The sequence below is a fragment of the Chenopodium album genome, chromosome 10, assembly GCF_948465745.1.
Source record: "Chenopodium album chromosome 10, dcCheAlbu1.1, whole genome shotgun sequence".
NCBI lineage: Eukaryota > Viridiplantae > Streptophyta > Magnoliopsida > Caryophyllales > Amaranthaceae > Chenopodium > Chenopodium album.
The window spans coordinates 210,682-228,422 of record NC_137843.1 but is presented as its reverse complement, the minus strand read 5'-3'; the positions used below and the strand labels follow the sequence as shown (position 1 = coordinate 228,422).

Below are 17,741 nucleotides of genomic sequence, written 5' to 3'. Positions count from 1 at the left end.
TCGTATGCAATATCATTCACCCTAACTAGCTGGTTCTATTTCATGATATTGATATATATCATTCAATTCAAAAATTTCCTAATACATATTTAATTAATAGCCGAAGGATGGGATGAAATTTTTATCATGGAGGCGGATGCACCATGCTTGGTGCATCCGGATTTCCTTAAAAAAAAGGCGGAATGAACATATAGTTGTTCAGTAAAGAACATATAGCTGTTTTGTAAAGAACATATCATTATTTAATAAAGAACATCACATATGGTTGTTTTGTAATGAACATGTATTTGTTTTGTAAAGAACATATAACTATTTTATAAAAAAATTGTACTTTTATGTTCTTTGTATATATTTAAAGAACATCCGTAATATTAATAAAGAACATGATATATAATGTAATGAATATTATTTGTATTCAAAAAAAAACATAATACAGAGTAGTATTTTTTAAAGAACATCTACCTTTTCAATCTTTAAATGAATTATTTGTTCCATAATTGAAAAGTTTTAGTAATTATTTCCCAATCTCAATAGAAATTTATATATTTCTTCATGTTTAATTTCACTTGTTTGAATATTTTAGAGAGAGGAATAAAAATCTTAGAGAGAGAATTAGAAAATTTATAGAGAAAAAGAAATTCTTCTAATAGAAGACAATGGATGTGCATTTAGATCGAGTTTCGTGGTGCTTTGATCAATGTTTGTTAATGGAGTGATTTTTCATGAAGGTGAATATGTGGATTTGTTAATCAAAGATTGAAGGTAATTTTGAATGAAGTCTTGAATTTATTTTTCTTTAATTGTGTTACTTTAGATTTATATTAGAATATTTTGTGATCATAAAATTCATTGTTTATTTTTCTTTTTTAAATTTGATGAATCTGGATAAATGTTGAATTTGAGAATAATGTGACAAAGGTTGAAGATGTTCTAATGTTCTTTATAAGATAGTGTTATGTTCATTTCTTTAATCTTTACAATTCTATAACATGTTCTTTTCACTTTAACTAAATGTTCTTTTCATTTTAGCTAAATGTTCTTTACATCTCTATACAATGTTCTTTCCGCTTTTTTTTGGGAACGGATGTACCATGCGCATGGTACATCCGCCTCCATGAACCACTAATTGAGGATGGGAGGAGATCTAGAGGACCTCACTATAGGAGACTTGCGCAGTCTTCATCAACAGATGGATCAAGCTTTGGATCTTATTCGTAATCGAAAGGTAATTTTCTTCTCTTAAGCCATTTCAGTTAATCAAATATCAAACTTTTATTTATTATATAAGTTAGCTTAGGAGAGTAGTCTTAGACACCTAGTGATACACTAAATACACATCGTCCCATATAAGTTAACAAAAAGTGAACCAAAACCTTTTTAAAAACCTAGGCTAAATGCTATATGAAATTAAATAATTATGGGGTGAAGATGACTTTTCTGGAGCAAAAGATGTAACTTGGGGCGTGTTCTTTGGAAGATGGAGTACATACATAAGAGACCTTTGATTAAGTAGATATCTAGTGGAATTTCCAAAGATCGATACGGAGTATTATGTTTACATCTCAATTATTTATTACACTTAATTAATTTGAAATCGACATATAGTTGATCTGCTTTAACCTGCCTGATTGTGATCTCTTATCTTAATTATACAACAATTATTTGACACTTTATAGTCACTTGTGATCTGTGTCATAAATAAATTCAGGTCTCCAACTTTGATACAAAACTTTAATAAAAGTGAATTTGTTGCTTGCTTCATAATTTTATGTATACTAATTAAATTTACAAATAATGCAGTATCATGTCATCAAAAATCAAACTGGGACTAGCAAGAAGAAGGTTAGCTATATATTTATTTATGTACCCCTGCATTATCTACTGCTTTAGCTGTGGAATAATATTAGCTAAATATTTTCCATTTAGTTCATTATTTGCTATTTAGTTCATTATATAGTACCTACAGTAGTAATCTAAATTATCTAATACTCATTTACATCCTTACATTATTTTATTCAGGTTAAGAGCCTTGAGGAAATTCATGGAAACCTTGTCATGGATCTTGTAAGCATATCTTCGATTTTTTTTTTTTAAAAAAAAAAAGAATTATAATGCATGATGAGTAATATCAATTATAACTAATGGTTCTATTTGGGTTTGATGATTGAAATGAAAGGAAACGAGATTTAGGGCCCCGGGATTTGGTATAGCAGATGATGATCAGGGTAACTATGAAGCTGCTGCTGTGTATTCATACAATGGAGCAGCAGCCAACTTATTTGCTATGAGTCGCCATCCTCGACATCATAATCTTCAGCAGGGAGGAAGGTTAGGCTATAGCAATGTCCATGACTTGCGTCTTGCTTAGGATCAAGATCCTCAATGTGCATGCATGGTTCAACAATTTCATATTGTAGTCGATCAATGTTAATTTTTCAATGATAACAAGCTCAATTATGTATGTAACTGTAATATTGTACGAAGTAGTAGTTTGAGATATTTTGGATTATGGCATAATAGTCCTTCTAATTAAGTTAATATTCAATTAAGAATTTGATATGAGATGATTCCAAAGGCAGTGTTAATAAGACAAAAGTCTGGGTCAAATAGCCGCATTTAGTCATCGGCTACTGACAAGACAAGGTAATAGGTTAAATTAGGAGGCACTAATTATATTTCAAACAAGAGTTTAGTGGTTGCCCCGAGAAAGCTCAAAGCATTGCTTAAGAGTTTGCAGCAGGTACATACCTTGGTAACAACTACGATTACAAATTTCAAGTTGAAGGTATGTCTGTTTTCTTGATATTCAAACTATAGTACTATGTGTGTGTGTGTATATATATATATATATATATATATATATATATATATATATATATATATATATATATATATATATATATATAAAAAGCAAATATACGAAAGTAAGTCTAGAGTTCTTACCTTGAGATCCAAATGTGTTGGGTTTGAAACCTGCCAAGTGATGGTAATTGGAGATGAGAATCCTCCATATAGTTCCAAATGCCCTGCAAATGAATTTAATTATAAATCCAAAAATCCTATAAAACAAGCGAGTACATGAGAGGTACTGAGGGTCTGTTCTCTTCAGATTATTTTCAGTTCAATTCAGTTCTTAATTTCCTTCTCACATGAAATACTCAGTTCAGTCAATCAGAACAGGCCCTGAGTATTAGTGTTAGGGGCACCAAATTTCAGGGACTTGAATGTATGCTAGTCAAAAATACTCGTATGCATTAAATGATTGTCTTCAAATTATTCCAAGCAATTTGCTTCTTATTGGTAGGTTTTCATTAATTATTTTTGTAATAACATTTGTAGGCAGGAGGTAGTCCAGTACTGTATACATTACACGTTGAGTATACTATAACAGAAGATAACCACCAATCACCAGTCTGGAGTCATTATGCCCGCTTAATATTGTTGTTAATTTGTTACAGATCTGAAATATGATACCGCTGGATGATACATTTACTCATTTTTAATTTCAGTATATCAAACACAAGTACATAACAAAATTATAAAGGTGGTAACTTAAACAAGACCCAAAAATGGTACCAGTAAAATACTTGGAAATACCATAGTAAGACTAGTAAAATATTCAAAAAAAAAAAAAAAAAAAAGGGAGAAATGAAGTGAGTAAAAGTTAAGAGAAGTGAGTCGTGGAAGTGCGTTTGCATAGACACGCAAATGAATTATGAATCCATGAGCACTAGAGTCTAGAGCAGGCATTGGCATTCATTCAAAAATGGTTTCTCTCTCTTACATAATACATAATACATAATACATAATACATACGCTCCCTCTTTAGTCTTTATCTAGGGAGTATTTATTTATCTCTGACAGCACTCGTGACTTTTCTGTTTGGTTATAGTATTATCAACCATTTTCTTTGAACTGATTTCTCAACTTGTTCTTGTTCCAAATTCATAATCTGTTGGATGTTGGGTATAATTAGAGAATAAAATAAAAGAGAGGAATGGGGAATCCAGTTGAATTAAGCAGCAGTACTAGTAGTATGTTATTAGGTTTGTTGGCCCTTTCAAGCTTGTTCTACAATGCAGCTTCCACAACATACTGGAGAGACATTCTTGTTTTGAAGCAACTCAAACTCGGAATCGACCCTGACTCACTGAGTCCTGGTTCGTGCATCAGCTCCTGGGACTTCTCCCATGACCCCTGCGACACCCTCTTCTCCGATAAGTTCACCTGCGGCTTCACCTGCGACACCTTCCCTTCACAAGTCAGTCGGGTCACTGAAATCGGTCTTGACCAAGCCACTTACTCCGGCACCCTCTCCTCCATTTCTTGGAACCTCCCGCTTTTGCGATCCCTTGACCTCTCAGCCAACAACTTCTCTGGCCCTATCCCTGCTTCTCTCTCTAACCTCACTCGCCTCACCCGACTCATCCTCTCTACCAACTCACTCTCCGGTCCTATTCCCGACTCCCTGGCCCAACTCACCCACCTCCAAGACCTCCTTCTCGACGGCAATGCTCTCACGGGTCCCATCCCACCCAGCTTTTCCGAGTTGCTCAATTTGAAGAGGTTGGAGATTCAGGGCAATCAACTCACTGGCGAGCTCCCTGACCTGAGTCGCCTCACTTCCCTCAACTCCCTTGATTGCAGCCATAATTCAATCTCAGGTCAACTTCCAACCAATCTCCCGCCTTCTCTGCTGGAGATATCAATGAGGAACAACAACCTAGGAGGACCTTTACAACTAGGAAAGCTGCCATTTTTACAAGTTCTAGACCTTAGTTACAATCAACTCAGTGGCTCAGTCCCACCGAGTTTCTTCACTCACCCGAGTCTCCAGCAGCTGTCTCTCTCCTACAACAACCTCACATCAGTTGAGGTGCCCACTTCACTCGGAACTCAGTCAGGACTCATAGCGATTGACCTCAGTAACAACCACTTGAGTGGGCTATTGCCGGGTTTCATGGGCCTCATGCCAAAGCTCTCAGCTTTATCGCTGGAGAACAACACGTTCATGGGAATGATACCGACCCAATATGCATTCAAAGCGGTTTGCCCACAGCCTGGAATCGCCCCATTTCAGAGGCTATTATTGGGTGGGAATTTCATATTTGGCCCGATACCCGACCCGCTCATGAAGCTGGAGCCAGGTTCCAGCCTTATTAGTTTGGTCAATAATTGTTTGTTGGTGTGTCCGAACACCCTTTTCTTTTGTCAAGGTGCCAATCAAAAGTCTTTGGTGGACTGTAGAAACAACATTGGCCCTGTTATTCCTTGAAAATCATCTAAATTAATTATTCTAGGATTATTTTGCAATATTTGTTCTAGTGTAGACTCTTTTCTTTTCTGATGTCTTTTTCTTTTCAATTAATCGGTAATAAATTAAGGTCAAAATAGACAACTGTAGTTTAATTCGACACATTTTTTAGAAAAAAAGATAAGAGCGTAGTGTTAGTACTAAAAAAAATGTTTTTGGATTTTTTGAATTTTTTTTTTTCCCCTCAAACTTCAAAACAACACTCACTTCATTCTTGCGGAAGATTATGATTATAACGGTTGCAATTGTTTAAAAACAAAAGAAAGAGTAGTTGGTTAAGTTAGGCAATGCCGTACAGGATGGCCAATGGTACATGCACGCACGGCGCAGCCCACATTCTGTCAACATCCCCCTTGAGAAAATACTGGTAATGAATAATTTTGTGAGTACTGTATATTGAAAAATGGAGAGTGAACAAATTGTTAGGCTTCAATTAAAATTAAAAATGAACACATATAATGGCATATGGGCTCATTTCTAGAATCTAGTCAGGCCCAATTTGAGTCATGTTAGCTTAATCCATGCCCAATTTACAAAAAGAAACCCATATTATCATGGTAATATAGTACGGAGCATTCATTATTCTTCCCCAACTAACTAAGTGATCATTTATTTAATTGACATCAAATCACAAGGGCACGTGATATGGAAATCAAATAACTTACGAGTAGATGATTACAGCTTTTGATGATCAACCAAGTTATGTTAATAAGTTTATGGAATGGAAATTAAAATTCCCATACGATTACATAGACATAGTAGTGTATAAATGAAGTGAAGAAAAGAGTTAAGTTGATTAATCTTATCATAATATCATACCTTCTGGCTTCTGCTTCAGTGATGCAGGGTAGGGGGTGCAGGTCTTTTAAGATTCTGACAACCCAAAAAAAAAGGTGGGCAACTTTTCCCAAATCCCAATAATAGTGGTAACTCATCCCACGTGTTAGTTAGAGTTGGGCACGTGATATGAATACCCGTTGCGGTGTGAGAAACCGGTAGCTCAACATTAGCATACTCAGAGCTGAACTGATTGGGGTTGAACTGAATAAAGGTGAAATGAATTATTTATGAGAGAAATAAATTAGAAACTGAACTGAACTAAAATTAAGCTGAATAAAACGGCCCTTAGTCGGTCAGTCATGCTAAGAAACTACAGCCCAAACCCAACCTCAATATAAATCTAATCAATCAGGCCGTTAGTTTAAAGGATATAACTACGCAGATAATGATGTCATAACATAGACATAAAAATACTACAACGTAACAAGGTATATGGATAATAGCTTAATAATGGAGCATATGTCAAAAGAATGAGCTGTAACTGTAAGTCAAAGTCAATTACATGGAACAACAAAATTACCACTTGCTTCATTGCCATGATTGAAACTTGCTCCTATCTCAACTTCCAAGCAATATGGCCCGGCTGATTCATTCATATTTAACGTGCTCATGCGTCATGCGTCATGCCCCAACCTACTCTTATATAATGACATGCTGATGTGCCAATGGAGGTCTAAGGAGCCTTCTTTCTTTGACCCATATCACATTACTACCTGTTTTGTAAAACATACATCACTAAAATTAGATGTCAACTACCTTATTTAAGTTGAGACTTTTGAGGTAATACGACGCCACATATGACTTAAATTGTATCTCTCTACACCAAATACTTTCATGCCTATCTATACAACAAAATACCAACAATTAAACAACTAGGTAGCATTATGTTTAGATTGCGTGTACAAGTAATTACAGTATTACTACAAGATTCATCAATCCCTATATTCAAGCTCAAGTTTTACACAGAAAGCAAGGACATTAGCCGTTACTCCATTTATTAGCTTGTCCATCAAACTAAATACAAGTACAATTACTCAACTAGCTACTCTATAAGTTAATCCCTTAAAACCCATATACTTGTATAATATACTACCACTGTCTGCAGAAAATTAAAATAAGGATACTTCAGTATAGTACTACCAGTTACTACTAGAATCCTACACTGCTAATACGATCAATCAATCAATCAATCAATCAAAGCCTTAATCCCAAAAGTGGGGTCGGCTAACATGAACCAAATTTGATTGTTTGGCTCATGTCATGGGATGTGACGAAGTTTTATACTGGCTGTCACTGGCCTACCGTAACCCTCCTCCTTTATCCAGGCTTGGGACTGGCAGCGGGAAACCCACTGGCGGAGTTCTACACTGCTAATACGAGTAAAATAAAAATCATAGTTTAAAACTTAATTTTATATCTTTTATTGACCAGCTATTTCAACGGAAATCACCACCATCATTGATTACAACACCTTGTATGCAAACAAAGTCGTACTTTTCAACCCCAGTTTGCATTATAAAAAGGAACCCATGCATGGTCTTCTTTCACCATTATCCATTCATTGCTCTTTGCCAAAATCAACCACATTTTTAGCAATCATGCAAATATTTACAATTTCTTTCCCCCTCATTTCCATTCTTATCTTCACTAGTACATTCTACTCAACATTTGTAGAATCCTGCAATAACATAGACAAAGAAGCATTGCTCGATTTCAAGCATCACATCACCAATGACCCATCAGGGCTACTCAAAACTTGGGTCTCCAAAACAGACTGCTGCACTTCTTGGGCAGGTGTGGACTGTGATCATGCCACGGGAAGGGTAGTTAACATCTCAATGTCTGGTCTCCAATCTGGGGACGACTTCATCTTGGATACCTCTATGACAGGTACGCTCTCTCCATTTCTTGGCAACCTTACCTTGCTCCAACTCCTTGATCTTAGCAACAATAAGGAGCTAATTGGTCCCATCCCACCTGAACTAGGCAAGTTGTCACATCTGACCCTTCTTTTTCTAGACACAAATAAACTAAATGGTTCCATACCCATTTCACTTGCAAACCTTCATAGCCTACAAAAGCTATACCTGAGTGACAATAAACTCTTTGGCTCCATACCCAACTCTATGTTTCAATCAATGCCATCCTTATTGGAATTGGGCTTATCCGGAAATCAGTTATCCGGACCAATGCCAGCATCGATTGAGAATTTGCTTAAACTTACTAAGCTTGACCTTAATACCAACAATATCTCTGGTAAGATTCCAATGGGAATTGGCAAGCTAAAAACCCTTGCATACATAGATATGTCCTCGAATGATATCAGAGGGAGTATACCAGATTCTATTGGTGAACTTTCTCGGCTAAACCTTTTATATCTAAATGATAACAAACTTACAGGACCCATTCCTTCATCCATAGGCCGAGTTACTTCTTTGCAATTTCTCAGGCTTTGGAATAATAAGTTGAGTGGTGTTTTACCAAATTCCATCGGGAATCTTCCCCAAATCCGGAGGATGTACTTAGATAACAATATGATCACAGGAAAATTGCCATCAAGTTTAGGACATCTTAGTATGCTAACCGACATGTCCTTCGCAAACAATCACTTTGTAGGCCAAATCCCATCTACTTTTGGCAATCTCAAGAACCTCACATTACTGGATTTGTCTGGAAATCAGCTTGTTGGCCCCCTGCCACCACAACTTGCTCAACTACAGCTGTTACAGACACTCACCTTGTCCTTCAATCCACTAAGGCTGGTGACAATACCCAGTTGGATCTCCAAGTTAAACCTCTTTCAGCTAAATTTAGCCGGTACAGGGCTCAAAGGGCAGCTTCCCCAGTGGCTATCCTCCACACAGATTACTTATCTAGATTTATCTAGTAACGAGCTCACAGGGAAGTTGCCTTCATGGATAGGGAATATGAGTGGTTTATGGTTCTTTAATATATCCAACAATGGATTCTACTCTGCCATTCCAGTAGAATTTAAGAAGCTCTCGAGCCTCCAGAACCTTGATCTTCACTCAAACAAGTTCTCTGGGCCATTACAAATAATTTTCACACAAGGGTCTTACACCAATATCGATGTGTCTGGCAACATGTTCACAGGCCCACTCGATATAAACATAGGTAATAAGCCCACCATGAACACTATCACTTCCTTAATCTTATCGAAAAATCCATTAGGAGGATCCATACCAAAGTCGATAGGGAAATTAACTCGACTCCAAGTTCTAAAAATGGTGGATAACCATCTATCAGGAAGAATACCCGAAGAACTTGAGAATGCCAAGGAATTGACAACGATTATGTTGTCAAGGAATAGCTTAAGTGGAAGTATTCCAAGCAATTTGTTGAATCTGGGGAGCCTGCAAGTATTTGATGTGTCGAAAAATAAACTAAGTGGGGCGATTCCTCCGCACAAGACTAACATTCCTGCCTCTGCATTTTCAGATAATGCAGGGCTTTGTGGAGCTCCGCTTCAGTCTTGTAAGCACTGATACTTGATTGTGGTCCTTTTGTCAATCAAGTATTTACATTTCATTTAGGATTTTTTTTTTTTTTTTTTTTTTTTTTTTTTTTTTTGTTATAATCAAGTTTATGTAGATGTAATTTTCAAATGTATCTTTTTATTTTTCAAATTTTCCTACCACAATACATGGTGATTATCCATGTAAGAGCAATGAACTGTAGGGCTAATGAAATTAGGACATAGGAGCTATTAGTAATGTTTATTTGCAGGTCAAAACGTCTTTCTGGTTGCTAAATGCCAAAAATTCATCATGTGTGCACTAACCCATATATGAATTCATAATCTGTCCACAAAAAAACTGTTAATAATACAGATTATATAAATCCATGGCTCATACTTGAATACCTTATATCCAAATGTTAACCTTATGTCCTATCAGATTCGATGATAGGACTGTCTTGATCTCACATGTTATAGACCATTATTCAACTCTAATAATTAACCTTACCATATATTCAATCCAAATTGACTTAATCCGCACGACTGAATTGCAATTGACTATTGTTTTAGTGATTACTGTATTCTCTCAGCTTGTCCTACACTTAGGATTGGCTTCATTTAGGACAACTCCAGATCCTATTTATTTATTACTGGAAGGGGAGTAGATTCATTCCTTTCCTTATCAACCTTACCTATCTTCAACTCCCTCGATCTTAGCAAAAACAAGAAGCTAAGTGGTCTTCTTCTGCCTGAATTAGGCAAATTATCAATTTTAATTCCATCTTTTCCTCGAAATAAATCAGCTAAATGGTTCGGTACCCACAACTCTAAGTCAGCTGCTCAGCTCCATGAGCTTAAAAGGTTATACCTTAGTGACAATGCCTCTCTTCGACACCATACCCAGCTCTTGTTTTTATCAATAACACCTCTATCAGAATTGGGTATATTCTATAATCAAATGTTCGGACCAATTCCAACGTCAATTGTGTGTTCGATTGAACTTACCAAGCTCCTCAGATAATTTTGCAATCGGTATGATAAAGCTAAAAAATCACACATTCATGGATGTATCCATGAATGATATTAGGAGTTTTAGCAAAGTCCACTTGACATATTTAATCTGGGTCACCAACTACTAAGATACCAAAATGTACAATATTATAATTTGATATCTTTAATCCTAATTCTATTGTAATAATCATCATACCAGTTCACTTGACTTAGCTAGGGTTCTAAATCCTTATAATTCAAATTTTGCAAATAACAAATAACCATCATACAAATTACGGAGTACTACATTTAGATTTTACAGCAAAGGGAAAACGAACATTAAAAATAAAATTAGGGATGCACATACATACTGAAAAAGAAGAAATGCATCGCGCCATCGCATCTATCTTAAATGTTGAATCAATTTATCTCTGAAAATGGAAAATAAAATTCTCAAGACACCACCCAAAGAGTGTAACTTAAATGAAATTAAGAATGCAATCGAATTAAATTTAAATTTCATCCAATACCTAAATTTGTTGGAAGTTTCCAATTCTTTCTTTTCCGGAAAATTTTGCCATCCACGAGACCAAGAAATAAAACGGAGAAGCAAAGACCTTCAAAACTCAGACAAGTGACAGAACCTCTATGATTTTTTAGATGGTTAGATGAAATCTTATTGAACCAAACCTAACTACACTTGAGACTTAACACTCTTTAAAGCTTGACAGGAGATAAGGGGAGTACTGTACGGAGTAGTTGATTAATTGGTACTCCCTCCGTTTTTAAATACGTAATACTTATTCCACTTTTGTTTTTCGGCCGTTTTTAAATACTTTCTCCATTTTCTTAGTTGGAAAGTTTTTACAATAATTAATTAATTTATCTCACTTAGTGGATCCAACATAAATCATATTTTATTAATTTCATATTTTCACTCTTTCAATTCTTTCCACTACTTTAGCTTTATACAATTTTTATTCTTCCACCCACCCCACTACCTCCATGTTTATTACTTTCTCCAATTTCTCCTAAAACTCCGCGCATGGAGAAATGGAGCAAGTATTTAAAAACGGAGGGAGTATTTAGTACACTCATTTTGAAATGTTGTGTACCCGATCCGAACATGACCTATTTTTGTGAGTCTTGACTCTTGAACAACTTGTTTTTGACCCGTAACCCGATTTAATTCAAACCCATTTCACCCGTAAATTTGCGGGTCAAACACGATTCAACTCCAACATGTTAACCCGATTTTATGGTTTTTTTTAAAAAAAAATAAATAAATTTTTTTGAAAATTAATATTAGTTTATTGATCATTTGTCTAACATCAGACATTCATTTAATCTCTTTTTCATTTATCTATCTCATATAACTCTTGCTCAAATCTATATCAATCACCTCCTACTCCAACTATTGACCACACTAATTACATCCGCATAACCCACATCATCGTCATGCCACCGATTGATATGTCTATTGATATTATGTCAATTGATATTATACTCCACATATATAATAATATTAGCCTCTTTCTTAAATTTTGGGACCTTTAAAAAAAATTAAATTTTATTATCATTTTTTTATTAGTTAGGAATTGATGTGCTTTGGTGAAACGATGATTCTTTAAATTATGTAGTATGTAATGACTAAAAATAATATGGTGAAAATGTTTGATTAAAAAAAATGGGAAAAATAAAATAGCAAAGTAAGGTTAAAAAATCAGAAGTATCCAACCCGAAACGACTGGTGACCGACCGACCTGATTGACAGGTTTAGCTGTAGGTGGTAGTGCAATTAAAACTAGTAATGTAACAAGTCTGTAGCAAAATAGCAGAGCAATGGTCCAATACCAGACTCAAGCGGTTCAAACACCAAAAAAATTTTAAATTATTGTGGATTAATTGTACCACGACAATTGGTTGCGCCAAGATCATACTAAATCGTCCAAAACCCGGACCGGACTACTTTGGATCGGTTCATGAATTTTTCTCTATTTTTTTTCTTTTTAAAAAAATTAATATACTAAAATAAAATAATTAAAATTTGGTTTAGTGTCTTTTTGATAAAACTTATACACCGTGTAAAATAACTCATAATTGGACATAATGATTACTCTTTTTGTGTCCTAAATGTTCTTCCTATCTGGAATCTTAAAAATATAAATGAGATAATCTTTGAAATAATTCATAAAACATAATATAGTCATATTGGACCATATTTGATTCATTTCAATGGGTAAATTATTAATATTTAACTGTTATATTTGTTACTACTCCTTCCGTTCCTTTTCTAAGGTTACGTCAATGTTTTTCCATGGGTATTAAGAAAAATGCTTTTATAAGTGGTGAAATGAATATATTTATTTTGAGAGTAGGTAAAAATATCATTAAATGGGAATATTTGTTTTGGAAGTAGGTAAACATTTTCCTAAATGAGAATGATGGTTGCTTTGGGATTATGTAAATATGTTGGTAAATGGAAATAATTGCATTGAAAGTAGTTAAATATGAGAGTAAGTGTAAGAATATTATTTGAAATAGTTACGTAACCAAAGAAAGGGAACACCAAATATATAAACATGGTCATAGAAAAGAAACGGAGAATAACATATGCAACTAAAGTTATTTACAGTCAAAATAATACATAAACAAACATGTACAGTGAAAGAAAAGAGCTTTATAGGAAAGAATGGAGTAATAATTTCAGAGGTTTTATTAGAGATGATAAAATTCAGCCTGACCTACGGGCTTTGGGCAATTTTTTTTTTTTTTGGTTAGAAGCTTTGGGTATGCATTTTTAAATTTTTTAATTATTTTTTTGGATCAACCTGCTAGGCCCAATCTTATTTTATGAGTTTTGGCACGCATTTTTCGGAGGGAACCTTGACTTGTCATGACCAAGTGAGCTGATCTTCCTTGCCTTGGTCCATCCTGAACTTGGTCCAACCCGTCCTTTGATTAGCTCTAGGTTTTAAACATAATTTGAAGCAATATAATGGTTCAATCTAAAGTCAGAATTTACAGGTTATTGACAATATAGGATGAATACCAACCTGAATCTCTTCCGTCCAATTCAATTTTTTAACACTCTTAATTAAACTATCTATAAATAGTATTATTAAAACTCAAAGTGATAACATGTGATTGACATGTGTCACCCCTTCCTTAATATGAGGTGGCATCACATGAGTAATGACATGGCATGAATATTGTTCAAATTTTTTTTTTATCATAAACCTATTTCATATAAAAAATATTTCCTCCGTTTTTATTTTATTGCACCATTAGGACTTTAACATTATTCACTTATTCTTCTTTGACCATCATTTGTGATTTATCCATTAGAAAAAACATAGTCATGTGAGATCTAGTTAGATTCGTCTCAAAATTTTTATAATCTTTACAAAAGTATAATTAAAGATATTAATAGCTAGTGTAATGCATTGGCAAGCATGAAATCCCTCATGATGCAATAAAAAAAGAACGGAGGAAGTAAATAATTTACCATTTAAGCTTCTGTTATATGAATATATTACATAATTTTTTTCCCTTAGGTAATTAAGGAGAAGGATTTTAATTGTATCTCAACCCTCACAATTTTGAAAGTGCAGGGAAGGGTAAGATATCTCCATTATCAAAGTGTCTCTAGTGGAAATTGAATCCTTAATTTTAAGATTGGAAGGTATAATCCTTATCACTGACCAAATTTAGGTTGATGTATTGTTCAAATACGTGGTACAAGGTTATATAAAACTACAAGGCTTAAGCTTTGTAAATTTGACTTTTTTTTTTTTGGTGTTTCACTAGGCGCACCTTTTGGGCTAATCCGGATTTGGGGATCAGTTTTGGGTGATTTGGTTTCACTCCCCTTCCAATTACGCGGTTCATAAATACATACGTAGTAATGCAAGTAAATAAAAGATTATAAAAAAGGGGGATGAAACATAGTGTATAATTTGAGTAAGACAAAACTCTAAAGCACATAAGGTGCAAAATCCACCTTTGTTGTCTGGGCTAGTAGCCCATGGGAATATTATGGATCGTGTTAGAGGCTATAGGGTGGCGGGTTGGGCTCAATAAAAAGAAGATTGAAAAATGGGTTAAACATCCAATACCAATTACGAAGGGAGTAGCATGTACGGATTTAAAAACAAAAACCTTATTCAGTAGAATTTGACTGCAAAAGAAGCTGACCAAAATTGTCAGTCATTTTGTCTTTGCTTCCTATTGTTTGGAAACTACTGTAATGATTTACTGGTACAAGAAGTAAAATGAATTACAGGTACAAGAAGTAGTGAATGAATTGAGTATGGTAAAGCAAGAAATAAGTGGAATAGATAAATACAAAGTAGTCCGCAAGGAGGGTAAAATGGTAAACAAAAACTCCAACAGTACTAGCCTATTGCTGTAGGAGAAGATAAAAAAAAGTAGAGTAGAGTGTGTGAGTAATTATATTTGAAGAGAAGAGAAGAGAAGAGAAGAGGGAGTCCTTAAAGTGAAATTTTACAAGACTGTGAAGATGATTTTGAGCCTGCTAAACTAAGACACTATCACACAATTTCGGATGACTCCCTTCTCTCTGTCCCGGTAATTTTCTTCAATTTCTCTCTCTTTCTTTGATTGTTTCTTTCTAATTAATTATAATTTATCTCATTTAACAAGCTGACCTTGAATGGCTCCCTGAGTATAGGCCCGCCTGTAGCCCTAACTTTCTCCACCGCAAAGTGTTGGAGATGAGGAAGAACAACAACCACATACGTCTACCCGATTCAGGTCACCCGCTTTCTTAATTTATTATTAACTACTTGGGTTAATTAGTGTCAGCCTTAGCCTTAGCCTTATGTAATAGGTAGGATTAGACATAATGGGATTAATTAATTAATTAATCACAATACAGCCTAGGAGTCTAGGAGTGTAAATTTGGTAGCAGTTTCAATTTTCAATTTCAACTTAATTAGAGTAGCTAACTAGCTACTGCTCCAACAACATATTAATGGCTATGCACTCATGCAGATACTACCTCACTTTATCAACACTGCTTTTTCCTTTTTAAATTGTACGGAAGAGTGTTTGTTAAAAAGCAACAACCACTATCAAATACTGATATTCAAATTGAGAGGAGCTTCAACTTGGAAACTGATAACACGAGACTAGTGTTGCTTGTCGATGTGGGAGATAAGGTTCTCTTATCGTCACAACTCACAATCAATTGGGCTTCGAGTACTACCCTGTGTGCTGTGGCGTGCTTCAATGTTCAAACCAATGCCGTCATACACTCATATTACTCACATACTCTCGTACAACCATACTGTTTATTGCTCAGTGTCGACCCAGGCCACACTAGTTAAATCTAAGGTGTTGTTTGGTTGGCTAAATATTTTGTGGCCATTCATACTTTCCATGAATTTCATTTTCAACTTTTTGTTTGTTTCACACAATAAATTAGAAATGAGGATAACGTATATTCATGGGAATTTACTTACCTTACCCTCCCTTGATAAGCCAAAATCCCACGAGAATTTAGTTCCTCCATTTTTAACCAAACAAATTTGTTGAATTGCCGTGATTTTGATGATGGAATTTATTTCCCACAAATAGAAATTTCATATGAATTTGCACTTCTCTAATGAACCAGACAACATATTTATTAACAGTATGTTGGAGACATGAGTTACACAATGTTATACGGAAAAAAAACAAAGATAGGATTATATATACATAACTAGGTCAAAATCCTGTGCAATGCACGGTTGTTAAATATTACAAAATACTACATAAAGTATATAAAATATATTTAGAATAATTCATTTGAATATATATGAAATATGATTGTCAATATGAAAAGAAAATATCATAAGATATAAATAGTCACTTAAAGATTTTGCACAAAAAAAAAAAAAAAAAGGTAAAAAAAGCGGGAAATTTTTTTACAAGGTAATGACAAGTGTTATTAAGGATTTGCTTTTAGTATAGGTTAATAGATAGATAATTTCTATTTTTAACGGAGTACTTTGTATATCTTTTGATAAGACGGCCAAGCCCCAAATACATTCTATTTTATGCTCCGTAAACATTAAGAAACATGGTATTTGTGAGATTAGACTTTCAACCTTTTTAATTAAACAGTGCTACCAAATTTAATTTCTCTATATATGGTTATAACTTAATTACTTTACATATGATGTGGCAAATTGAAGTTCTAATGTTATCAATTTTTTAATTTTGGGAAAAGAAGGGGGCGGGGGGTGGGGAGAGTGATGTGGATAATAACTCAATAACAATTTGGTAACACCTTCGACAATCTCTAAAAGTTGCATTAAACACAGATGGGGCGGCTAGAGGTTCACCAGGACCAGCAGGTGGTGGAGGACTAATAAGAGACTATACAGGGAGAATGTTACACGCCTACTCTCTAAAAATTGGAGTGTGCTCTGCATTTTTGGCCGAGTTGAAAGCAGTAGAGTATGGCCTGGAATTGGCCAAGAGAATGAGGGCTGCCAAATTAAAAATACCAATTGATAGCCAAAGTGTAATAGCAGCGCTGAATAACCAAGTAAGAAATCGAGGCCAAGGATATCACATTATTCAGAAGTGCAAGCAGCTACTTGAAGAAGGGACATGGCAAGTGCAAATTCAACATGTGTATCGGGAAGCAAATAGGGCAGCAGACTGACTAGCAAATAAAGTTGTCGTCCCAGAATAACAATATTGAGTTGATTCAATTCCCTTCTATTGAGTTAGAACGAATCTTGCACGAGGATATCGCAGGGGTGGCTTTGCCACGTTTAATTTTTGTTTAGTTTTTTGTTTTTATTTCCGGGGACTACCCCTCGTACGCATCAAAAAAAAAAATCTCTAAAAGTTGCCTATATGGGATTATTGAAACGAGTATATTTTCAATTAAAGAAGAGATAAAAATAGGAATTTGATGATATGGACTCTTAATCCTCTATTTTGAAACAAGTTACAAATAAAATGGATAGGCATTGTAACTAATGCAATTTTTTATAATTTGAAAAGGGGCTCAATTCTTCTAGAATAATATTGTGCTTCAAATCATAACAGAAAAAATGCTATTCTAGTAACTAGTAAGCCACAAAAGGGGAGCTAATAAGC

At 34.7% G+C, this 17,741-nt stretch overlaps 2 protein-coding genes and 2 long non-coding RNA genes across 5 annotated transcripts; 3 read left to right on the top strand and 1 right to left on the bottom strand.

The window, feature by feature from the left end:
• Positions 1–1,132: 1,132 nt before the first annotated feature.
• Positions 1,133–2,423, top strand: LOC145562984 (MADS-box protein CMB2-like). Its single transcript, XM_081623395.1, has 4 exons — positions 1,133–1,225; positions 1,801–1,842; positions 2,020–2,064; positions 2,177–2,423. The coding sequence occupies exons 1-4, from the start codon at positions 1,133–1,135 to the stop codon at positions 2,366–2,368; spliced, it is 372 nt and encodes a 123-aa protein (XP_081479521.1). The 3' UTR covers positions 2,369–2,423.
• A 1,603-nt stretch (positions 2,424–4,026) lies between these two features.
• LOC145562983 (Leucine-rich repeat (LRR) family protein) lies at positions 4,027–5,312 on the top strand. The gene has a single exon (XM_081623394.1). The coding sequence runs from the start codon at positions 4,037–4,039 to the stop codon at positions 5,273–5,275; it is 1,239 nt and encodes a 412-aa protein (XP_081479520.1). The 5' UTR covers positions 4,027–4,036; the 3' UTR covers positions 5,276–5,312.
• Positions 5,313–6,091: 779 nt separating this feature from the next.
• LOC145562982 (uncharacterized) lies at positions 6,092–11,365 on the bottom strand. Of its 2 annotated transcripts, XR_014094479.1 has the most exons (4): positions 11,153–11,365; positions 10,990–11,053; positions 6,675–6,867; positions 6,092–6,355 (listed from the first exon to the last, which is right to left on the bottom strand). It is a non-coding gene; the product is annotated as an uncharacterized LOC145562982 (long non-coding RNA). The 2 variants fall into 2 exon arrangements; XR_014094478.1 differs by lacking the exon at positions 6,092–6,355 and having other exon boundaries at positions 6,470–6,867.
• Positions 11,366–15,088: 3,723 nt separating this feature from the next.
• On the top strand, positions 15,089–17,449 carry LOC145562981 (uncharacterized). Its single transcript, XR_014094477.1, has 3 exons — positions 15,089–15,212; positions 15,316–15,398; positions 16,952–17,449. It is a non-coding gene; the product is annotated as an uncharacterized LOC145562981 (long non-coding RNA).
• Positions 17,450–17,741: the final 292 nt, after the last annotated feature.

Coding starts and splice junctions, on each gene's coding strand:
- LOC145562984 (XM_081623395.1), top strand. CDS start 1,133: ATGGGAGGAGATCTAGAGGACCTCACTATAGGAGACTTGCGCAGTCTT. Junction 1,226..1,800: donor ATCTTATTCGTAATCGAAAG/GTAATTTTCTTC, acceptor CAAATAATGCAG/TATCATGTCATCAAAAATCA. Junction 2,065..2,176: donor GAAACCTTGTCATGGATCTT/GTAAGCATATCT, acceptor TTGAAATGAAAG/GAAACGAGATTTAGGGCCCC.
- LOC145562983 (XM_081623394.1), top strand. CDS start 4,037: ATGTTATTAGGTTTGTTGGCCCTTTCAAGCTTGTTCTACAATGCAGCT.